The sequence below is a fragment of the Cyphellophora europaea genome (assembly GCF_000365145.1).
Source record: "Cyphellophora europaea CBS 101466 unplaced genomic scaffold supercont1.9, whole genome shotgun sequence".
Taxonomy (NCBI): Eukaryota; Fungi; Ascomycota; class Eurotiomycetes; order Chaetothyriales; family Cyphellophoraceae; genus Cyphellophora; species Cyphellophora europaea.
The window spans coordinates 477,678-500,449 of NW_008481815.1; the positions used below are offsets into that span (position 1 = coordinate 477,678).

The following is a 22,772-nucleotide window of genomic DNA, read 5'->3' on the forward strand; positions in this document are numbered from 1 at the left end:
AACCGGACCAGACCAGGCTTGGAATGTGCGAACAGCCTATGCGAACCAACATATCTGGACGTGGTTGTTGCCTCCCAGCCGACTGTCGTCGAGAAAAGCAAGCACGCCCAGAGCTGACCCATAATATAGGCTTAGCTCTGGAGCCGGTGGAGATACGCCAGCCGGGGACGGGGCGCGTACCTTCTACCCGGAACCCTAAAAGGCTTAACCATATGGCATAGAAGACAGGGGCTCTGGTGAATAGCGCAGGTGTACTTCATGGACTGATGTCTGTGATAGCTTACTGAAATGGCATTCTGTGGACCGATTTCGTTTACGTATACTTCTGCGCGACATTGCGATCTGTAGTGTGAAGCCCGGTCCATAATAATTGCCCCACCCTGGCCATGCGTGATGTGTAGTTACCTAGTCCTGCGTACTTCCGCCCATATCAAATGATTAGGCCGAATTTGCACTCTTATCTCTCTTAAGTGCCAGCTGTCGAGCACGTCTATCGATGATATACTGTGCTATGACCCACGCCATAAGTGTGACGAACATGAGTGGCAGGCAGATGATTAGGAATAGATCTAGGGCCTTCTTCGAGAACACACGGCTGGGCGGACCACCCCCATCTGACGAGAACCGAATGATATCAGTACTCATGAGAGTTGATATGAAGGTTCCCGGAAGGAAAATGAGGGTGATGATGGTGATGATGCGCATTGATACCGTGTCTTTCTGTGTCTTGCGCGACACCTCGCTCATCTCTTCAGTGATACGTTCCATCTTCAGTGCTGACTGATGCGTACTCTCGGCCAGCAACTTGCTGGCTTCCATGCTTCGGTATTGGATGATGCCATGGATTAGTGTTTTTCGATCTGCCAATAGACACAGCAAAGTCTCCATGCGTGCCCGTTGGTGGCGCAGATCGCTCTGTAGTTCTTCAATCCGACTAGCAAATTCGAAGATCACCGTGTCGTATGTCTTGCCCCAGAATTTTGGAAAGTCTGCTCGCTTGTGTAGGCTGGTATAAAAACCCACAAGTTGCGTCAGAACTTCGTTGTTGGATTTCATGATTAGTACAGCCGCGTTGGCCTGCTCTTCGAGCCGTTCAATATCTTGCATCTTCTCAAACTGGTACTCAGACGATGCAGAAGTCTCATCAACATCACTATCCTTTTCGTCGAGCGACGTATTCTGTACCACTGGCGCTTGCGTGGTCGAGTCGACTCTACGAAATGCGCCCGTAAATCTGCGATTGAGTGACCGGAAAGAGTCGACGCGGAGTCTTGGTGTGGAGGGGAAAGTCCTAGAATGGCTAAGATGTTGTACTGTTGTCTGAGCTCTTGCGAGAGCCATCTTTGCTTCGGTCTCACTCTTGACCTCGGCAGCCGATTTGTCGTGGGCACCAGTGGTCTCCTTGTGTACACGCTTCTCAAGATCGCTCACAAATGCTCGAAAGTTCTGGCTTGACCATTCACATAGGCATAAATGCGCCACGAGCGCGGCTTGCAGTCGCTGAGGGAGGCTATCTAGCGATCTGAGGGCTCGCAATTGCGGAGACTTCGTTGCTGTAGTCAGCTTGTTCTTGATAGACTGGTCACATCGGACTAATATCCAGTTCGCATGGCCGGTCGCAGCATCGTAGTAGTGATAAGTCCCTGTATTGCGGAACTTCCAGTCGTCCCCGTCAAGCTCTGCCGAGCGCAGGTTGTAGCACAGTTGAATGCTCTGACCAGAACGAAACATCGAGGGAATATTCAGACTGGAATCAGCGTCGTTCAGCCTACATTCATGCCGGAATGTTGTATAATAGAAATCATTTGGCCGATGCTGGCGACCGAAGCAGAACAGTATATCAAGAAAGGATGGCATGACTTGATGGTAGCTCATAAGCGCGAGTAGCATATCTTTGGTAATGCTGAGTCTTTCCCGTGAGTTAGGTGCATGTATGAAGCTGCAAAGTTTAGCGTGGTCTGCGATATCAAGCGCTGAGTGCTCACGTATACCGACTGACAGGATCAGTGGGCAGGTGTGCCGTGTCTGGTGGTACGTTCTCTGCGACAGCTGGGAAGCCAATCTCATTATGTACATCTGTGAGACTTGCAAGAGTCTTTGCCGTAAATCCTAGGGCTGTCAGCGTTTTGCAAATATGCCGCCAAACCACCGCCTTACCAGAGCTGGGTTGAAGACACTGCCAGACATCGACCTGCGCCGAGTTAAGATCGCAACATAGGCGTGATCCTGGTTTCTGAAGCTCTCTCTCGTAGTTGTCCAGTACATGCTGATATGTTTGGTGACGATCTAAGTTCTTAGGATACGTCTGGTATGTATTGTAGAGCCATCGTAGGCGATCCATGGCGGAACGGCTACCGTATCACCTGTTCGAGTTGAGATCCGACTGCACAGGACAAGCGATATCGATGCTCTATAAGACATGCAAGCTCTGCTCCCGAAACTACGGTCGTGAGCTGCGCCGCAAAGGACTCAGCCTGGGTCAAGGGCGCCAGGTATGCGGGGCTTTACCGGGTGTCGACCAATAGGAGGACCCGAAAGGCGCTGCACCTGCACCCGCGGAGCACTGCCTCTTGGTCAACCACGGCTTTGGTATGGTTTCCAACCAGAAGCGCCTTGCGCCGCCGGCTCTCAAAGCACACTGTCCGCGCTCAGGCGGCTCGATTGTCTCTTTGATCCAGGATTGTCTCAAGCTCGTCCTATACAGCAAGACTTTGGTCAGATAGGATCCAGGAAGATGAAGCTGCGGCAGGGTTCGCGATGCTTACATCAGTCAACTCAGTAGCGCGAGGAATTCGAAACTTGTATTGATCGCCTGCCACCTGCACTCTGTCAGCACGGTGCATTGCAATGAACATATCACCACTACCTCGACTTTAAAGTCGTGATGTCCGAAGATACGCTCCAGTGCAGCTATAAGGTTCGTGTCTTTCAACCGGTAGGTCTCAACTCGCTGCCACTTCCAAGGCATGTTTCTGTAAGCCTTGTGATCGATATCCCGACTCAGCTGAATAGTCAAGAACTTGCCACAAATCTTCTGATTTCACGTGGCGGAAGTCTGTTGGAGAGCAGTAATTTGGGCAATTGGTGTACCCAGACGTAGGCCGATGGCAGTGTTCCAAATTCCCAAGCCTCAAGCAATGTCAAGAAGACTGCGCGCGGAACACTGACCAAATGGGCCTCGCTGAGCTGGCACCCCGCATCCTCGCTCAAGGGACCAACTTTGCCGAAAATGAGGCTGAGATACTGGCATAGGGCATGCGCTTCGGCCATATTGCGCCGAGATTCAAATGCATTCGAATCAGATGCGGTTGCAAGAGGCATACACCCCTGTGCCATGAACACTAGATACGGATATCATTGGTGAGAATGGTATGAGGAGGGGATCACCGGTCAGATATGACCAATGGCGGGCTTAGCGAAACCCCCTGCAAGCGCGGTGGCTTAGGCGTCAGGGGCGTTTGCACATGTCTGAATCCCCTGCATAACGGCACGCACCGTGGCACCGCCCCTCGGATATCATACGGATATCTGTCTTTTGCAATACCCGGATGGCTGATGTTAGTCTGAAAAAGAGCAAGGCGAAGAAGAGTGGAGGATCTGGCGGAAACTGGCTATCCTACCTTGAGATGTACTGTAGTCCAGACCACGACTAGAGGTGGACAAGCGGTAATGCGCAGTAATTGTAGAATAGACTCAGAGCGATACAAAGTTAGCACTGAGCACTCAGAGGTTTAGTCGTATCATTCTGATACCGTAAGAAGCGGTAGTATCAGCATCAAGAGTTCCCCGTAGGTTCGCGGAAACTAACATGATCGAAAGTCAACCAGGCGGTGTTGGGACCGCAGAAACGAACAAGAAAACAACGAAGCAGCAGCCTAGGCATCTCAATGAATCGAAGCAGTGAACATCAAGTATCTGATCGTGGTTGATCGTGACTGACAGCTTTCACGTTGCTTATGCTCAAGACAAATACTCAGTATATTAAGAACAACACAGAGTCGTAGAAAGGTACTGGATTCATCGATCCGCCACTCCGTCCGGTCACGATTCTGAATCAAAGTTAGACTATCTTCCTCAACGTCGAGAGGATCTCCTAGAGCCAGTCCGACGCACCTTCAGCTCTATCACTACCGAAGATGGCTTTTCTACACACGGGGCAGACTATTTGCGCAGCCTACAATGCCTACAAAGACCAAAGTTTCTACGCCTTACTCGTGCCACTAAACCCCCTGCGTCAGCATGGCGGTCGTCAACGCCCCCATAGCTCTCTAAAGTCGTACATCTAACCTAGATCTTCATCCAGAGGATAAATATGCCGTTGAAGTCCAGTCGTAGCACTCGCCATATTTAGGCCCAAGCGCAAATGCACCCACGGTAGACTGGAGTGTGTTACTCTCAAGGTTGTATCTCCATCTCACCCTAGAACGCCCTATCGAAGCTCGGCTTCAGCACGCTCGAGACTATGGTATACTGGCCATCTATGTTACGCGGAATCGCACAGCCACACTCCAATCCCGCCTTTTCCCTGGCTAGCCAAAACTTAGGCGCATAAGTCACACAGAGTAGTCGTTCACCCTTCCTTGACCGGTGGTCGTCAGACACCCCTGTCTCCAGGGAGAAGATCAGACACGCGCAACCTTCTTGTCAGCCAGGGCGAAGCAGTTGGGAAAGGTAGTATGAGTAAAATCAGCAAGGCAAAGCAAAGGGCAAGCAGGCGACATCAGGCAGTGAAATTGAGCTTAACTTGTGGGGCCGTCGTCGCCAGCCTTGGCACTTGCGTCCTGATATCATGAGGAAAAAAATGCTCTCTCGAACGTTCAGTCGAGCCCCTTCTGAAGATGCTCCTTACCAATTCCCAGAGACCTTGTTGATGCCGTAACAGCTGTCCGGTGTTTCCCCACAGGACATCGTCCTAACGTAGCATTCTACCGTCACAACCACAACCGTCCATCAACCATATTTGCAGTTCCCCCTGCGGAAAGGTTCCAATCCCACTCGGGAGGCAAGAAGACAAATGTAAGCCCGCAAGATGCTACTTGCTGCAGGGACAACAAACTTGCGGACGGGCTCACCTGCTACGACAGTACGGGTCTGGCTACCGATCGACGCGAGCGACCAAGCTCATAACACAAGCTTTTTGTGGAGCTGATCAGGGTACATTGGACCCCTGCGTACATCGGCAGCCGTGGGGGGCTGACATTCTTGTTACAGTCCAGCGATGAACGGGTGGAGTAGACCTATCGTGGTGCTGGTACTACTACATTGTGTAGCGATCCCGCACGGCGGCTGCTATCTACAGGACATGAGACTTTTGGCGTGGTGCGCAGCGAGACCTAGGCAGGAATCCCGGAAGAGGCTATTGCCCAAAGAGGTAGTTTGTGGATTGCCGTTGTTGGTGCATGGCACAAAAAGCTATTCTGGAGCGCTGATGCTGCATCCTGGACCAGGCGGTTGGTTTTTCTAGTGTTGACCTCTGAGGGTCTTGTGTAAGCGTACTTCCAGACGCGGGCATTTGTGGACCTGAATGTAATCTCGATGAGACTCTGAAGCTGTACGGTGTCTAATGTGGCTGATGCGGTTATGTGGGGGCGTGTATGCATGGAAACTGGCAGATGTTGCCATGTCGGATAAATTGCGGAGGGGAAGGGATGCTATAAGCGCGGAGCCTTGAGGAAACTTCGAACAACGGCTTCGGCACACGCGAGAACCGGCGTGACAATTGCCGCGTCAATGGCTGGGACGCAAAGTTGTGGACGGGCTCTTGAGTCCGCCATGTCAGGCAGTGGATGCTTGGTCGTCGTGGTAATCACATCGTTGTTGGAGACTCCAGTGCCTTTGGCCAGATGTATCGCGCGGCTTTGCTGGAGCCTGCGACGTGGACGGGCAAGCTCGATGTCTGACGCCGTTGTGCGAATACAACGCCTGGCCGGGGTGCTGACCGACGCGAAGCGGCAGATCGACAGGGTCCTCTGACGGCCTGCCACGACAGTTGTCTTCCGCACGCTCTCGCTCTCGCTCGCATCTCATGAAAGTCAGGTATTACACTTCCGTCCTCGCTCCGAGACCCGAATTTGGCGATGCACGACTGGCGTGGAAAGGTCCCTGCATATCACGCCAAGGGATTCACTGATCCCGGCTGCCGAGAATACGAGTTGCACACGAGTTGGTTCCCGACGGTCTTGAAAGCCTCTGCGTCTCTCTGATTTCGAACACGTACAGTTGTCCCAGACACCTTATGCTTGATGCGGAATCATAAAGCAATGAGACGAAAATGCTGGCCCTGCAGACCAATAAGAAACGCTTACGCAAAGCCGCATCCCCAGGCGGAAAACCTAAAGCCCTAACAAATCTGACAAAGACAAATTGCAGACGATCAGTCAGCGCTCGGATGTCATGCGTAGCGGCTTTGCAGTGTTGTCACCTGAAGCATGACCACTGCGAAACAGGGCCCGGGATCCGACAGTCCGCATATATGTAAGTGTTGGAGAAGGGGAATGAGACATTATCCTCATTCGAGCGATCGGCGAAGCTCTTACCGTAGACGGCAATGGTCTGTCTCGGGGTCGAGGCTCGTGAGACCGTTCTGGGCCAGTTTTTGATTATCGAGAGACGGCTGGACGAGACGCTACCGTAGACCGAATTTCCGTCGGGGAGTGTTACAAGGCTACCCTGATTTGTTGTACGTCTCGAGTCTTAAAGCCGCTCCCGCAGAACGACATGACCGCTCTCGCGCGTTGTTGTTTGCTGCACACTCGGGATATTCCCTGTTTGGGTAAAACGATATTTCCTGTTGACTTATTCGATGACCGGTATTGGCAATGTGGCAACTACCTTGCCAAGGTCCGAGACGCTCCGTCTTAGCCTGCGAAGGGCATGTTAGTCAGGGCGTGTGTGCAGCGGGGAAAACAATTGACCAAGCTCAACGCCTGTGCACCGTGGAGGACAGCCAGTTATACGTCGGTCCATGTGCAAGCCACATCGGCTCCCAAGCCACCATGGTGTAGATTGTCGGTCCCAAACGGCGCTTTGACCAAGCACCGTGGGAGGATGTAATTCCTAATGCAGCAGTCGGTACAGCGATCAGGCGGGAGGGGCAGTGTATTGCATTCACGGCCAAAACGAGGCCCTTACCGTAGTAAATCGGAATTGGTATTCCTGTTCTCCCGAGCTCCGGCTGTTGTCCTAGCCCAAGGAAGTGTGGCACTCCTCCAATCCTTCGACCGGCGGTTGCAGTCTCACTGGCTGGCAACAGTGCCAGCGTTCCGCTAATTACACTTGCGCTATCCGAGTGGGATTGAGCAACGCGCCGCACCAGTCGGCCCTGTGCCTCTGTCGGGCACGGAGTAGCATAGTGAGTATGGGTCGATAGCCTTATGGACCCTCAGTGGTACTAAGTCAAGTGCTTGAGGACGATCACGGTGGAGCCTCGCTTGATGCTTGTTTGGACCACGTGGCGCGGTTGTTACAGCACTGCTACGCGGATCACACCAGGCATATCGAAAGAGGAAAAGGCATCTGTCATCTGCATACGTTGCGGGAGTAGGTACAAGATGCCCAGCATCAATCTCATGCTATCAGTAGCACGTGGCCCCTACTGCGGCGCTCTTTCCGCGTGCCAGAGCTGCAAGATGCCAGCCACCATGCATAGCGGCCTGTACAGAAGTCCGTAGGAACAATTAGAGCTCGGTATTCGGCTCTTCAAGTTGTCGCGGCTGACAATACCCGTGATAGAGTTGCCCTCACCCATGTCGGGGTCATCAGGCCCAGCTTAGAACCAGATTGACTCTTATGAGTGACTCTTAGAACTCCAAACACCGCCAGGATATATGATAAAGGGGTCGACCAGCAGAATAACATGCAACAGACAAGAATGGTATCCGCCAACACCAATTGAGACACATTTGCTCTCAGACATCACGTCTGGTGCATGCCAACGCGAGGGGATGACACTGACATCGGAGTTCCAACTTCAAAGAACGGTACCAGGTCAAATTCCGTCGGTGACTGACTGAGGCTTCCGCACAGACTGGGCAGGCCACTTTGCAGGGCGGCGATCTCGCTTGTGAGTTGTTCGATCTGGCTTTTCAGGCGGCGGACTTCGCCACCCTGCTTGCTGTAGGATTTCGAGAGCATCTGGTGCTTTTGTCGCCAGTCGGCGATTTGTTGTTCCAATTCGCGTTGATGGCGCTCCTTGCGGTCTCGGTATGCTCTCTGTGACGATCTGTTCTGTTCTCGGCGTCGCTGTGGCGGAATCAGAGTCTGTCGCCACGTGGCGCGCCGATTCCTTACCTCAATCTTGTCAGGAATAGATTTCTTGACTTGGGCAATCACACTGGTGCTGGTAGACTCTCTTCGCTCGGGCGTTGAGCGGTATGAGGCACTAGAACCTGACGACATGGAGTCTCTGCCATTATCGATCGCTGTATAAAAGTCGGCAGCTCGCTCTAATAGCTTCAACGGATGTCAGTTGAGGAGGCACAGCACCGATACGCGACCTACGTGATTGTACTGATTGACCATAGTTCGTGGCGATGTCATAGCTGAGTAGTCCCACTGATAGGACATATCGAAGCCTGAACTCTGCCAAGAATTCGCTGCCTGATAGGTGTTCATAACCGAATGAAGAAGTGGTAGAATGGGGGCGAACTGTTGAATCTTCGAAGATGTCCGAGGTTGGCAGAACGGTGCTGCGACGGGCCCAGAGGCAGTCGTATCTTATACAACCTTGCCAACAGCAAGCATCGACCAGCGTGCACGTTACTTCACACGTTCAAAACGTGCCATCCAAAGAGACAGGGACGATGCCATGATCCACCGTTCTGCCAGAGGCCGAAGTTACACATCTGCAGGCTCAGGGATGGCTGCATCTGGTTGCAGGTGTGTGGGGGCTTGCGAAGAGCCGTTTATTCTAGCTGGGCGCCGCCGAAGCTCGTGTCGATTTCGCGCCAAACCCTTCCTAGAAGGTGCACCATAGTAAGCGTTCCTTGGATCATTCGACCGCTGTACTCGTACTGTTGCCGAAAGCGTGCACGGGTGACTGAGCACTGGTCTTGGGCCGTGCGAGAAAACCGTGCTGCGAAAGCCCATGAGTCAGTTTCCATCTCACCCGCGAAAGCATCAGTCATCCACCGACGCTATCATCGTCCAGGTTCGCCTGGTTTTTCTTTACCAGGTTTGAATCTATCCACAGCCAATAGCTGATGTTGCCTTGACAAGTATCCTGGTCTATAGGATCCTCCTCGGATTGCGTGCGCAGGCAATGTAAGCACAATCTCTCAATACCTTCGGCAATCTGACAATGACATCGAGACGGCACCCGAGACATTTCGCACCACCGAACCACAAATGCTGGCAGATCTTTTGTGCTACTCACGACACTTGAATCCTTCTCTCGCAACATCGTTGCCGATCAAGATCAGTTTGCACTCTATAGAAGCGTGCAGCCTTAATGGCCAGCCTGGCCTACAGTCTATAATAGATACCGCTTTTCAGATGAGTGCGTGGCCTGATTCATCACGAATGAGGGCAGCTGTTCGAAGTTGCAACCCTTCATCAGACTGCAGGTGCCGATCAAGCAGGCGTGTTGGCCTTCAATAAGGGTGCCCCAGAGGAAACACGCGGAGCAAAGGTTCCAACGCTGGGGACATAGACCGCTTGGGTATGATCTCGAGTGGGTGCTGCATGATCCGTCAGCAAGCTTCTGCACATATATATTTCGTGGCTGCTGCATCAATATAATGGCACCATTGACGAGGTATTCATGACTCAACGGAAGAAAGTCGTGTGTGTTCGAGAGACTGCAAGCAAAATAGCGGTTGCGAGGCGTTGCACGTTGATGCACATAATTCCAAGATGGGCACATTGAAATGAATTTCCGGTCCTCCTCAACTTAAGTTAACATTTTATACTTGCTAGAACGCTTAGCATATCGATCATCCGTGCCAAAGCAACGGGCATTGATAATCACACCGGTCCATGAACGACAAAGGCGCCCCCGGTTTGATGGTACAGTCTCTATCATCAACTCCGATGTTGCTGATGAGAGGAGGCGCCACATTGTACATGGCGGCCTCCCGAAAGGACAGGACTCGTGACAATCGGCTGCGTCAATCGATAAGGTGTCGCCAACGTTCTGGGGTAGGACACTCTGGCGGTCACTTGATACTGCTCAGGACGCCTTGGGCTCATCGTCGGCGAGAATCGCCAACCCCTTACTCTTTAATGTGTCGAACAGACTGCCGTCCTTGTGCATAGACATTATGATATCGGCACCTCCGATAAATTCGTTTTCGATATAGAGTTGAGGAATGGTGGGCCATTCGGAGTATTCTTTTATTCCTATGCGAAGTCAGTATCTGGTGGGGAGACTTATACGCTCGCTCTATCTCGCACCTGATCTCAGCTCTGGATCCTCGAGTACATTATAGGCGGCAAACTTCTCTGGGTCGACACCGTTCTCACCCAGCATCTGCACGCTTGCTCGCGAGAAGCCGCATTGGGGGTTGTCTGGTGTGCCTTTCATGAACAGGACGACTGGTGCAGACTCGATCGCGCGGGATATGGCGGTCCTGACTTCTTGAGATAGCAGTCTGGTCTGCGATAGTGACTGGGACACTCTGGGGAGAACGGTGTTGTAGGTAGCTGATGGTGCAAGGGACGCGGCAGCGCCACGCAGAGCCTGTGAGCGTCAGCAATCTGCGGATGATTTTTTAGGCGCGCAGAATAGCTCACCGGCAGTCTGATGGCTCTTGACAGCATGATGAATCAGTCGAGAGCTTTGCTATGATTGAGCCTGTGAGACTGGATCAAGTTGAATATGTTGATGAATCTGAGCGGCATCGCGGTTGCCGCAAGACAGGCAATGATGCAATTTGCTTGGCAGGTCTTTATGGACTCTCCCATTAGTCATCCAATATTAATCGCTCGCAGACTCAAAATACCTGGTATCTAGTTCTCTCGACCTTCTATCCTTCTTTGTTCTGGTGGTGCTGAGTGCTACGAGGCTATGACCGCTGTAGAGACCAAGATTACCCCGTTCTCGGCCGAGGCTTTCGCCAACGACCAGAAACACCATATTCTCCTGGCCGCGAGCGGGTCAGTTGCTACCATTAAACTCCCTGCTATAGCCGAGTCTCTTGCTCAGCACAGTAATGTTGCCATTCGCATAGTCCTTACAAAATCGGCGGGAGAGTTCCTCCAGGGCCAGTCCTCGGAACAACCGCGACTGGAGTCGCTGCGCCAATTGCCCAATGTTGAAGCCATCTACCACGACGAGGATGAATGGGCAAAACCCTGGGTAAGGGGCGACAAGATCCTCCACATTGAGCTCAGACGCTGGGCGCATGTCTTACTCGTCGCGCCGCTCTCCGCAAACAGTCTCGCCAAAATGGCCAACGGGATCAGCGACGGTCTGCTCCTCAGCGTCATTCGTGCATGGGACACCACTGGCATTATTGACGCCCGTAAGAAGAGGATATTCGTCGCCCCAGCAATGAATACAGCCATGTGGGTTCACCCAATTACCAACAAACAAGTGGAAGTGCTCGAGCAGGAATGGGGTCAGCGCGAGGACGGCTGGGTGTCGGTTCTGCGGCCTGTCGAAAAGGAGTTGGCGTGCGGAGATGTCGGATCGGGTGCAATGATGGATTGGCGTGACATTGTTCGACAAATCGAGGAGCACTTGAATTTGGTGCAGGATGTTTAGCACCACTCAGACCGGCCGCACAACACTGTCGAGCTCCTCCTCATCCTGACGATCAATCTTTTGCTCACGCCGATACAGGTAGTCACCCAGCATGCCAGCCGATATTACCCCACCAGTCAGCCAGGCGCCTTTCCTAAACCACTTGGCACAATCCTGAACGTCTCGAAGATTCACCCTTCTGACGATGCTGGTGAGAGTGAAAGCAGCACCACCACAGCTTCCCAAAAAGAAGATTGGACCTGCCCCAGCAAAATAGCCGGCTAGACCGACAAGGCCCACCTGGACAGCAGACAAGCCCAGCAGGACCGCCTTAGCATTGTGATCGTGTGCCAGAGCGATCGACTTGATGCCAGCGTTGACATCATCCTTTATGTCCTGGAATGCGTATATCATGTCATAATTCAAGGTCCAAGTCACGCAACTCGCATAAAGTGCCGCAGCTGCCGCAAGCGCGGAAGGATTTGTTAGAAGATCAACACCAAGTGCAGGAAACCCAACAATGGCTCCCCAGGAAAAGGTCAGACCCAGGACAAATTGAGGGTAGTTGGTTACTCTCTTAGCGAGAGGGTACGTGGCGACAAGTAACAAACTTGGTGTCGCATAGAAGAAGCACTGATAGGGAAACTGGAGCAAGATGGCGAGTCCGGTCAGTAGCTGGAAACCCAAATAGACGATTGCTTTCTGAGGAGTGATGGCTCGCCTGGCGATGGGTCGGAGACGGGTTCGCTCAACATAAGGGTCCAGATTGCGGTCCCAGAGATCGTTGACGGTGCAGCCAGCACCCCGCATAATGAGGGCGCCGGCGAAGAAGAGCGCACCTGTGGATACAACTTCGATCGGTGTTGCCATTGGGGTAGCTAGTGGTGCGGCAAGTAGAGTAGAGAATAAGCATGGGAAGAACAAGTAGTAGGTCCCTGCCGGCTTGTCCAGTCTGATGAGCTCTGCGTATGGCATCCATGAAGGTGGAAGCTTTGAGACAATGCCTTTCTCAGGTGGCCGATATTCGAGTGGGTGGCGGTTCATGGAAGCGTGAGAAAGCTGAGGTGATGCCAACAGCATGGCGGTTGGAATTGGTGGTCGAGCATGTTGTGAACCAGGTCTTCTTAGATGGCTCGGTAGATGTACCTTGCACACTTGGCTTGCCCGGTGATATACCTGCCATCTTGCGTGAGAACAAGCAGACCGGCCTGCAACTCCCCAAAGCATTACTCCCTTTCTCTCTTCGCCTGTTCTTGGGGCCACAGGCAAATCTTTGATCGTCTCCTGCGCTTCTTCAACAGCTCCCCACTACTAGCTCTTCTTTGTATCCGATACTTCGATGAGACCAAACAAACATGCTTGATGAGGAGAGATTCAGCACATGCTCGAAGCTCTGGTGGTTCTTACCAAACCATTCCCCTCTAGGACTAGCGTGGGTACTTACCCCGACGCGCCGAGGCGGCGTCGCGACTGCCACTTTGAAGTACAGCCCGCCTACCATTCTTTGTTTGCTGCGGCCAACCTATGTGTCCTCTCCAGGCAGCGAACGCCGGCGCAAATTGAGTGTAACAACGAGGTCGTCGTCGTGAAACGAGACCGCTGCCATGCGAGCTGTTGCGCTTCAAGACTCGGTCGCCCATCGCGAACGACGCCGCGGCACCTCACCCCGACCGTTGCTTGCAAGTCAGTCACAATGCCTTCAACGCGGCCATGCGCGGCCTTCGAGCCCATCTCGCCTGACTTCGACGTAAAGGCACTTGTTGAGTCTACACCCCGCTTCGAATGGGTCGTCCGCATTGACTGCGACATGATCGATCATCAAGGCATCGAAGCATTTGAGAAATTGGTCTTGATTCATGTCATTCTGGGGGGCAAGCCTCTTGTAATCGAAGGTTATGATAGAAGACTTGATCGATGGACCTTTGCTGTGCAATGGCTGAGAGACAATCTGGGGTCAAAGGGTACCTACTTTCTCCGCTGCTCTGTGTCCCTCCTGCTAAACTCAATCACAGTTGAGAACCCTCGCGACCTGACTAAAAAGGCTTCCGTACCCATGACATTTGCCCATTACCTTAACCACATGGGTCTTCTGACGAATCAATGGAATCATACGAACTACAAGGATCCCGAGCGACAGCGAATTTACATGAAAGACATCGACTGTCCACCGTTGTGGCACACCAAATTGCAAACCATTCTACCACCGTTTCTCTACTATCTGAACGAAACCACTGGCGACGTTGGAGGATTTGGGTCCACTGACGAACCTGATCCAAGTGGTTCGGGCTTCCGCCGTGGAAAAGGCATCGCTAAAGCTGGTGACTTGATGAGCTGTTTGCCGAAAGAGATGCGCGCTGAGAACATGATGTGTTACATCGGTCATGAAGGAACATACACTCCGGCTCACCGTGAAATGTGTGCCAGTCTTGGTCAGAACATCATGGTTGAAGCGTCAAGCGGTTTAGTCGAGGATGGCAGACCAACCCAGCCTGGTTCCTCGCTATGGTTCATGACCGAGAACAAAGAGCGTGAGGTTGTTGCCGAATACTGGCTCTCCCGCTTGGGCCATGATATCGAAGTCGAAAACCATTTTGCTCAGATTAACGCTTGGAAAAATGCTCCATTCAACACCTATGTCGTCGAGCAGCGTCCAGGCGATCTCATTCTCATTCCGCCGCTTGCCCCACATCAAGTCTGGAATCGTGGCACAAGGACCATGAAAGTCGCCTGGAATCGCACAACCATCGAGACGCTCGAGATGGCCATCAACGAGGCGCTACCCAAGGCTCGACTTGTCTGTCGCGATGAGCAGTATAAGAACAAGGCCATGATCTACTATGGACTGCAAAAGTACTCTCGGCTCTCAAAGGTTGCTCAGCAGCACAAGCAAAGTCGATCAGGACCCAAGCAGAAGACCAAGAGTGATTCCAAGGTTCGGCAGCTAGAGAAGGATTTTCGCCGGTTACATGGCCTGTACACTCAGATCCTGGTTGACGAAAGTTTTCTCCCGGATAAACAGGAGAAATGTGAGATGGTACCCTACGAAGGCTTCATCACGTGCTCTTATTGCCGATGCAATATTTTCAACCGCTTCTTGACTTGTCCTTCCTGTGTGATCAAGGTTGGCGACGAAGAAGATGCCTACGATGTCTGTTTGGAGTGCTACGCGATGGGTCGAAGCTGTGGCTGCATCTCAAAACTCCGATGGGTCGAGCAGTTCCCTTGGCTTGAGTTGACCGACAGACATGAGTCTTGGAGACATCAGATTCTCGCCTACGAAGGCAAAGTCACCGAAAAGTCGCCAATGTCTTTGAAGGTCGAGCTTCAGCGCGTTGGTCGTAAGCAGACTTTGGCTCAAGTCTGTCAACAGGAACTCAAGCGACGTCCATTTCGGGACATCAAAAAGCCGATTGCTCCTGTGACAGGTGTCGAACGCGAAGAGGAAATCCAGGTTGACGAGAATGGCAACACCAAGAAGAAGAAGAAAGTGCGGCGCTCCGAAAAGTTTGTTCGGGAGCACGGAATCTGTCATATCGACAAGCATTGGGAGCCGAAGTGGAAACAAGCCGAATGCTCAGGTTGTGGCAAGAACTACTGCTATGGCTTACTGTACAGAGCGTACGACCTCATGCCGCAGGATATACTCGCAGATCCCGACTGGTCATGTCCTAGCTGTCGCGGTATCTGCAGCTGTCGCAATTGTCGGCACAAGCCTGGGTATAAGGCATACACCCCATCTGGTACTCGGCTTGGGCATAACACGAAGGCTGTGGCTGACCACCGGTCTGTAGAGAGCCTGGTCGACTTCAGTTCCTCGAACATCGGCTGGATCCAAAAGGCCGGCGACGACATAGGGGACAATACGCGACGGCTCAAGAAGCGTCGAATGGAGGCAGATGCTGCTCAAGCTGAACAGACTGAGCTCGGTGATGACTATATCGACGAAGAAGCGGATCGAGATGCTCAGCATGAGGGCATTCCTATCGATCCAGCACTTGAAGCCGCGAACGCTCCGGCCAGCAGTCCCGGCTCCGTTGAAGAAGACGACGTATTTGATGAGAATCCAGAAGCACGCCACGAAAACGGTCTCGGCAAGAGTCCCATAAGTCCGCAATATGTCATTCCCGAAGGAGGCATCTTGAGGGACTCGGATCATGCCTACGACTTTACCGACGCTATCACTTACGATTACCCCGACCCGAACATGCTTATACCGGCGCCGATAATGATTGAGAACGAGCCGGACTTTTCGAATGGTAACGCAGCCGAGCCTGATGATGATCATATTGAGATGATCAGCAGAAAGCGAAAGCGTAAAACCCTCGACGAGGGCGAAAAAGCGTTCAACTACCGCAAACAACTCCCGAACAGCAAGCCCAAAAAGAAGAAACAGCAATCTCTGATCGTCAAACTTACTATTGATAAGCACAAGCTGGACGAAGTCAACAAGATGGCCGGTATCGCACAACGTGCCTTGGATGGCGGTGAACCAGCACCAGCGCCAGTAGTGGGCTCGGATCTCCAGGCTCTGAATACCAGCTATCCAAATGTTGAAGGGCAGCCACCTCCCAAGAAGGCCAGAAGCGAGCACGTGATCATTGAGCGGGATGATGAGTATGCTCCTAGCCGGCGGCGAGATCGTCGTAAAGCTGTCTCTAATGGAGAGCAACCTTTGCCGACGAGAGAAGATGATGTGAGTCGGCGTCAAACAAGAATGCAGGCAGTCACCTATGAGGAGCCCTCTGATGAAGACGAGTTCGGCGAGACACCCGAGCCTGCTGCACCATCGAAATTGGCGGCCATGGAGCAGGCTGTTGATATTGATGATTTGGAGTCAGAAGATGAGCCGGCACGAGACAGTGAAGACGAGAGTGGCAAGGAGGAAGATCACATGGAGCTCGACATTACTCCAGAGCCCGAGGAGCAGGCAGAGCGTACGACGTCCAAGGAGAGCCCTAGAGTGCCTACACTTCGACCTACGACCATCATCAGCAAGAAAGTTTCGCGAGCCTCTTCCCGTTCGTCCACAGCTACCAGTGGCAAAGCGATGCCGGCGATTGGTCCAAGCACCAAAGCGTTGGCAGAGGCTGAAGCAAATCGAAAGGCCAAGATGGCGGCGCTGGAGGGGATTGATGGCGATTCGGAGGGTCTGGATGATGTGTGGTCTGATGAAGATAATCAACCATCGCCCAAGCCACAGCCAAGGTCGGCATCAGTCTCGCCTTCGACATCTCCAGCTCCTGTTGCTACACCGCCAGAGAGGGCAGAGCAGCTGTCAGATGAGACCGGATCGCCAGACTCAATCGAGCCCGTTCCTAGCATCGAAACAGCCAGCTCTGGGTCTTTATCTGCTGCCCGGCTGGGTACGCCTAAGTTTGTGGTGACAGCTGAGGCTTGGAGTGATTCAGACTCGGATACATCAGACAATCAGCCTGGCCCAAAGCCGATAGTGGCGACAGCACGGCCCTCAGGGTCAGGCTGGGCCGCTATCAATGGCATGAGTGCTGGCAGAGGCCAGAACGGAGGGCACATGTCTGCTGCCGGAAACAGTGGTAAAGGCAGAGGTCGTGGTCGAGGGCGTGGTCGAGGAAGGCCACCGCTGCGAGGCTAGGCGCACAGGTAAAGTACGGTGCGGCGACCTGGGGCATGGGTGTACAAGTATCACGAGGCTGTGATGAGCATGATTGGTTGCGACGGCAGGGTAAGATCGCGTGTCCCTAGGTAGGGCAGACTGGCCGGGTTATGATGTACAGTACTACGCAGGTCAAGATGCTGCCGCCCTTTAACGAGCCTATGACTGTGCCTAGACTGGTTCAGCTGGGGCGACGCTTGGAATGACGTGGGCCGCCCCGAGGACGCCGGGGCTGGACGCGGCAGAACGGGGCAGATCGGGCATTTGGGCGTTTGGTGACGATTGACAGCGCGCATCTTCAGGCGACCGGCCCCCACCAATCGACAGCATTCCCACTCCTCAGCTCTCCCAAGCCCGTGGACATGGGCTTGTGGCCCACCAATGCTCCCCGTTTCCCCAGATGCGAACAAAACTTATTATTAATAGTTGGGTCAATTAGTGAACGGTTCGGTGCCGCGCAAGGTGCGGTAGCGGCACACTCAAAAAGTCGACTTCCAGCGATACGATCGTTCAACTGTCAGTGAAGGTCTGGACCATCATCGTGCCACGGCTGCATATCATGTCGTACACGCGCGTCTCTGTTGGCTAGATTAACTGAGATAAGTAGCGGCATGCGCGAGCCACTTTTTCGTTATCGGCCTGGGAGGCCCTAGGAAGTGAAGCGACAGGACTCGCCATCCCTGCCTCAGCCCCCCGCTTGTGCCCTGCCGGCAGACGCCAAAAACCTTAGGTTACAGGCGGTGGGAAAGGGACCTTATCATGCGCGAAATTAGTCAAATCCGCGCACATCTCAACTTTCATCATCACTCGGGTTCTCTTCATTGTTCGTCGTCGTTGTCGTCGTCGTGTACCCTCGACCGGACAGGACAGGACACGCGCACTTCGCTATCCTACAAGGCGACTGTGCCTATGCGATAGAGCTGTCTACGACCATATGATGCATCTCGCCTCCTCTGGGGTGCCTCTTCCACAATGGTCCAAACCACCCTAGACCCTCGAGTCCAGCTCGTCGCCCGCGGGCCCCACGACCACTATGAAATCGCGACGACCAAGTCGTCCTTCGATGGCGAGTACTCGGCCAACAGCGTCATCGTCACGCTCGCGGTCGCGCTGGCCCTGTACAACTCGCTCGAGATGGTGCTGCTCATCACGTCGACGTTCAAGCAGTTCCGTGGCCTGTATTTCTGGAGTTTGGTGCTGTGTAATTTCGGCGTCGTCTTCTTCGCCCTGGGCATGATGCTCGGGTACTTTGAGCTGTGCGTGTTGTGGCTGAGTAAAGTCATCATCGACATTGGCTGGGTGTTCATGATCCTGTTCCAGTCACTGGTGCTGTACAGCCGGCTGAACCTCATCTACGACGAGCGCAAGATTCTCCAGGGCGTCAAATGGATGATCGTCACCACCAGCATCTGCTTCCTCATCCCCGTCGTGGTCCTCGACTTCGGCTCCACCTACTCGGGCCGCGCCTCCTTCGCCGAAGGCTACTACTACATCGAGCAAATCCAAATGGTGGGCATCACGCTGCAAGAACTCAGCATCTCGGGCCTCTACGTCTACAAGACCGTGCAGCTGCTGCGCATCATCGAGCGCGAGCACACGCGCAGCATGGTCTGGCAGCTCTTCGCCATCAACGTCATCATCATCAGCATGGACATCGGCATCGTCGTCCTCCAATTCATGCACTACCAGCTCTATCAGGAGAGCATCAAGGTCTTTGTCTACAGCGTCAAACTCAAGCTCGAACTCAACATCCTCTCCAAACTCGTCGATCTCGTCCACGGCGACTCGTCCCGTCGCGCCATGACCCTCGACGTCATCGACTCCAACGCCATCCAGGGCCAGGCCCGCGCCGACGTCCACCGCGAGATGAACGAGCCCGAACAAGGTCGCATGGCCAGCTGGTTCCGTGGCAGCACCGGCGGTGGGGGCGACGGGAGCAGCCCGAATGGCAATCATCGGGATGAGAAACACGCCTTCTCCTCGCTTGATCACGAAGTCGACGTCAGGAATGCGCAGAGATTAAGTGGCGTGTCGCCAACCAAGTCGATAGGCGGTGACACGGACGAGATCAGCCAGGTCATGTCGAACCAGTCGGAGATGACGGCGCGGACCAAGGGCAGGGAGTCGGATCTTCCGTATGCGGATTTCATGCGGTCTATATGAGAGCTGAATATGGCTTGAAAAAAGAGAGGGCTTGGGAGTCATTGACACGGCGAGTGAGTCTACTCGGTCGATAAGAGAGACTCAACCACGGTTCTCTGAAAACAAATCAAAAAATATCGGAGAGATCCCATCAGAGACAGTCTCGGAAATAAACGAGCGAGACGCTCTGAAGAGGTCACACACAGACGACAGACACCCAGCAGCTATCCAGATATTCCACGACTTCGCGCGAAAACCGCCGGTCGCCAACGACGAGAACAATCACAAGAAAATTAATCCTCAAGTATCTCAGAACCTGGAGCTAATTAATTATCCGTCCTTTTCCCGCCCTCCTCCACCCCGGACCTCTGCGCCAACACCTCCCCCAACGCCCTGACGTGCACCTCCCCTTTCCCCCCCTCATACCCATTCAACGCCCTCCTCAACCCACTACTCCTCGGATACACCACGCGCCTCAACCGATTCGCGCCTCCCACAGGCTCCAAACTCAGCAGCCCATGCCACGGATCCAGCCGCATCCGATCCTCCCAGAACGCTTTGAGGCCGTAGTCCCAACTCTGCTGTCTCGGAGCTGACGCGCGCGCGACCGTCTGCCACGGAAACTGGGACTCGTCCCAGGGCGCGCCGCCATCTTCGACGCTCTGTCGCGCGGGGTCCGAGAGGAGTTGGACTTGGAAGAGCCAGCGCGCGGCGTGCGCGAGGTGGAAGGCCGAGAGGCGGCCGCTGTGGGCTGTGGGGCCCAGATCAGCTGTTCCGTCGTCGTCGCTTGGGGAGGAGGAGATTTCTTGCTCGGCGGCCGCCGCGGTCTGTGCGGCTGTGTCTGGCACGAGGCGGTATTTGCAGATCAGGTCGCCGAAGCGGTAGGCCGTCTGCGAGTACCAGGTCAGGCCCTGCAGGGGCGTGTTGGGGACCTGGTCGCGCGCCTTTTGCAGGTCGGCGTCGGGCCGCTGCGAGAGATCCTTGTCGAGCTCCGTTTGGGGATTGTTGGCGTGTTTGCGGCGCAGGGTCAGGATTTCGCGCGTCGTGCGCGCGTCGGATAGCTCGATGGCGGGCGTCGAGTTGAATTCGATGTCTTGGGTGGGCAGGTCGGTGCCCGGCGTGTCGGGGAACATGGTGCCTGGGACGGAGAAGAGTTTGAGAGCGAGGCCGCGGGGTTGTGGGATTCGGTCCTGTTCGGTTCAGAAGGATGAGCGTCAGTGGGAGGGTGGGACAAAGAGGGGGGGCGATTGGGATCTTACGTCGATGCCTGGGTCCTGGGTTTCGGTGCTGTAACGTGCGGCAAAGGGATAGGAGCGCTCTTCGGCGAAGAGAGACTGGCGTAGGTGAGGTGGGAGGTTGGGCTCTGTGGTCAGCGTGCCATGAATGATGCCTTGTGTGCGGCAGTGCGTGCCTGTCGAGGGGTATGAGCTATTATGCGCCTTGATGTGCAGCGTTGATGGTGAGACAGAGGCCTACCTGTGTATGCATGTCTGGCTTTGTTATACACGGCGCGCTGCATCTCATTGATAAGGTCGGCACAAGCCTCGATGTCGTCTGCTTCGCCGGGCGGGATGCGCTCCCAGAGATGCTTGTCCTCGTACCGCACATAGCTGCGGTCTGTCATGCTGGTCACCATCTTGGTGCTGATACTTGCGTGGCGGCGCAGTCCTGCCGTGTGTTAGACCACTCTATGCCTCCTGTAATTTGAATCGAATAATTGAGGGTCCAGATGCCCATTATAAGACACGGTCAATTCCCAAATCTCCCATCACGCATTCCCTCCCCATGGTCATGTTCGTCATCCGCATGAACTCAGCGCGCATCCCGAGAACTCAGTTATAGCAGCTCCGTCCCGTCGTCGGCCAGTCGGATGTTGTAGTATGATGGAGAGATGATGAAGTCACTACGAACGTCACTTTTTCTCCATCCGGAGCATAGGTTCGTACGATTTCATCCCAGCATGCCAGAAGCGAGGATGCGATTGGCGACATCCGCCAATCTGATGAGGAAATGCTAAAGTTGATTATCTTGCATGAGAGCTGATTGGGCTCCTGTTGATACCAGGAAAAGGGTTATGTGCCTTGAAAAGTACAGGTTTCGACGTATGGCAAGCCCCCACTCACCCTCGACACCCAGCCTTGGGAAACTCCCTCTCACGAACACGGCGCAGTGAAAGAGCAAGGTAACTCAGCGGTGGACAACGTCTTGCCTCAGGACCACGCATCACACCCCTCACGCTGTGCCATTCCTCGCACTACCGCCTCTCCTCCTCCACCCCCTCCGGCCACCAGACCATGCCCCAAAGCGCCACGCCCTTCGCCTCCCTCCTCGCCCTTTCATCCTCCACCCACCAGCCCTCCTCATCCACCCACCCCACCCCCATCCGCTCACACCCCACACACCTAAACCCGCAACGCTCATACATCCTCCTCGCCCCCTCCGTACTCGTCTCCAACCACACGGGCCTCCCCACCTCCGCCGCCCTCGCCTGCAACCACCTGATCCACGCACTGCCCAACCCTTCCCCCCTCCTCCCCTCCAACGTCGCCAAGACGGCCACATAAAAAAAATCCCGCCGCCGCAGCCTCTCCGCCTTGAAATACCTCTTCCTCAACCGCCGCAGCGCCGCGTCGTACGCCGCGCCCCGCCACAGCATGCGCGGGCCCACGCGCACCACGATCCACAGCGCCGTGCCCAGCACGCTGGAGCCGCCGGTGTGGGGCGGGAAGGGGAGGAGCATGCGCGTGGAGCCCGCGTCGGAGGTGCCCGGGTCGAAGTAGATGCCGACGCTGCTCCAGTCGCCGGTCGCGTTGACTATGTGGCCGCCGTTGACGGCTGCTTGCGTCACGAGGTAGCGCCAGAGGTGGGTGCGCACGGCGGGGGAGTGGATGGGGTGTGTCGCTTTGTCGTTGGAGGAGGACGGGCGGATCGGCGTCAGCGAGTAGCGCTGGTAAGGGTCGGTGCTGAAGGCTTCGGCGTAGGTGGCGGTCGCGTGTTGGATGGCGGCTGTTTCGGGAGAGGGAAGTTAGAGTGAGTTCTGCTCGAGGAAACACAGGAGAGCGAGCGACGGAGAGGGAAGACGAGAGGAGACGTGTGTGTGTGTACCTTTGCCGGAGCAGATGGTCATTGGTAGTAGGTGCATCTCTGCTTTAGCGGTGGATGAGGGCTGCGACGAAGTAGCCCGTTCCGGTTCCGGACCTAATTCTGGTTCAGGGCCTTGTGCTGAAATCGTGGAAGCCATGCTGTGCGCATGAAGCGTGTGGATGGGTAACGGTCCTGGCTGGCCTTTTCTCCTGAGAGAAACACCAAGTCAAA

At 54.3% G+C, this 22,772-nt stretch overlaps 9 protein-coding genes across 9 annotated transcripts; 3 read left to right on the forward strand and 6 right to left on the reverse strand.

Moving 5' to 3' along the window:
- Positions 1 to 438: 438 nt before the first annotated feature.
- Positions 439 to 2,341, reverse strand: HMPREF1541_08652 (uncharacterized protein; the record flags this gene model as incomplete). Its single annotated transcript, XM_008722971.1, has 3 exons — positions 439 to 1,939; positions 1,986 to 2,109; positions 2,158 to 2,341. 3 exons carry the CDS (start codon positions 2,339 to 2,341, stop codon positions 439 to 441), a joined length of 1,809 nt encoding a protein of 602 aa, XP_008721193.1.
- Positions 2,342 to 7,914: 5,573 nt separating this feature from the next.
- On the reverse strand, positions 7,915 to 8,565 carry HMPREF1541_08653 (uncharacterized protein; the record flags this gene model as incomplete). Its single annotated transcript, XM_008722972.1, has 3 exons — positions 7,915 to 8,241; positions 8,290 to 8,451; positions 8,500 to 8,565. The coding sequence occupies 3 exons, from the start codon at positions 8,563 to 8,565 to the stop codon at positions 7,915 to 7,917; spliced, it is 555 nt and encodes a 184-aa protein (XP_008721194.1).
- A 1,603-nt stretch (positions 8,566 to 10,168) lies between these two features.
- HMPREF1541_08654 (Grx4 family monothiol glutaredoxin) lies at positions 10,169 to 10,758 on the reverse strand (the record flags this gene model as incomplete). Its single annotated transcript, XM_008722973.1, has 3 exons — positions 10,169 to 10,338; positions 10,393 to 10,678; positions 10,732 to 10,758. 3 exons carry the CDS (start codon positions 10,756 to 10,758, stop codon positions 10,169 to 10,171), a joined length of 483 nt encoding a protein of 160 aa, XP_008721195.1.
- A 247-nt stretch (positions 10,759 to 11,005) lies between these two features.
- Positions 11,006 to 11,704, forward strand: HMPREF1541_08655 (uncharacterized protein; the record flags this gene model as incomplete). The annotated part of the gene is made up of 1 exon (XM_008722974.1): positions 11,006 to 11,704. One exon carries the CDS (start codon positions 11,006 to 11,008, stop codon positions 11,702 to 11,704), a length of 699 nt encoding a protein of 232 aa, XP_008721196.1.
- A 6-nt stretch (positions 11,705 to 11,710) lies between these two features.
- HMPREF1541_08656 (4-hydroxybenzoate polyprenyl transferase) lies at positions 11,711 to 12,727 on the reverse strand (the record flags this gene model as incomplete). Its single annotated transcript, XM_008722975.1, has 1 exon — positions 11,711 to 12,727. The coding sequence occupies one exon, from the start codon at positions 12,725 to 12,727 to the stop codon at positions 11,711 to 11,713; it is 1,017 nt and encodes a 338-aa protein (XP_008721197.1).
- Positions 12,728 to 13,376: 649 nt separating this feature from the next.
- HMPREF1541_08657 (uncharacterized protein) lies at positions 13,377 to 17,294 on the forward strand (the record flags this gene model as incomplete). The annotated part of the gene is made up of 1 exon (XM_008722976.1): positions 13,377 to 17,294. One exon carries the CDS (start codon positions 13,377 to 13,379, stop codon positions 17,292 to 17,294), a length of 3,918 nt encoding a protein of 1,305 aa, XP_008721198.1.
- Positions 17,295 to 18,287: 993 nt separating this feature from the next.
- On the forward strand, positions 18,288 to 19,478 carry HMPREF1541_08658 (uncharacterized protein; the record flags this gene model as incomplete). Its single annotated transcript, XM_008722977.1, has 1 exon — positions 18,288 to 19,478. One exon carries the CDS (start codon positions 18,288 to 18,290, stop codon positions 19,476 to 19,478), a length of 1,191 nt encoding a protein of 396 aa, XP_008721199.1.
- A 305-nt stretch (positions 19,479 to 19,783) lies between these two features.
- HMPREF1541_08659 (uncharacterized protein) lies at positions 19,784 to 21,093 on the reverse strand (the record flags this gene model as incomplete). The annotated part of the gene is made up of 3 exons (XM_008722978.1): positions 19,784 to 20,647; positions 20,717 to 20,868; positions 20,934 to 21,093. The coding sequence occupies 3 exons, from the start codon at positions 21,091 to 21,093 to the stop codon at positions 19,784 to 19,786; spliced, it is 1,176 nt and encodes a 391-aa protein (XP_008721200.1).
- A 618-nt stretch (positions 21,094 to 21,711) lies between these two features.
- On the reverse strand, positions 21,712 to 22,698 carry HMPREF1541_08660 (uncharacterized protein; the record flags this gene model as incomplete). The annotated part of the gene is made up of 2 exons (XM_008722979.1): positions 21,712 to 22,463; positions 22,563 to 22,698. 2 exons carry the CDS (start codon positions 22,696 to 22,698, stop codon positions 21,712 to 21,714), a joined length of 888 nt encoding a protein of 295 aa, XP_008721201.1.
- Between the last annotated feature and the right edge of the window lie 74 nt (positions 22,699 to 22,772).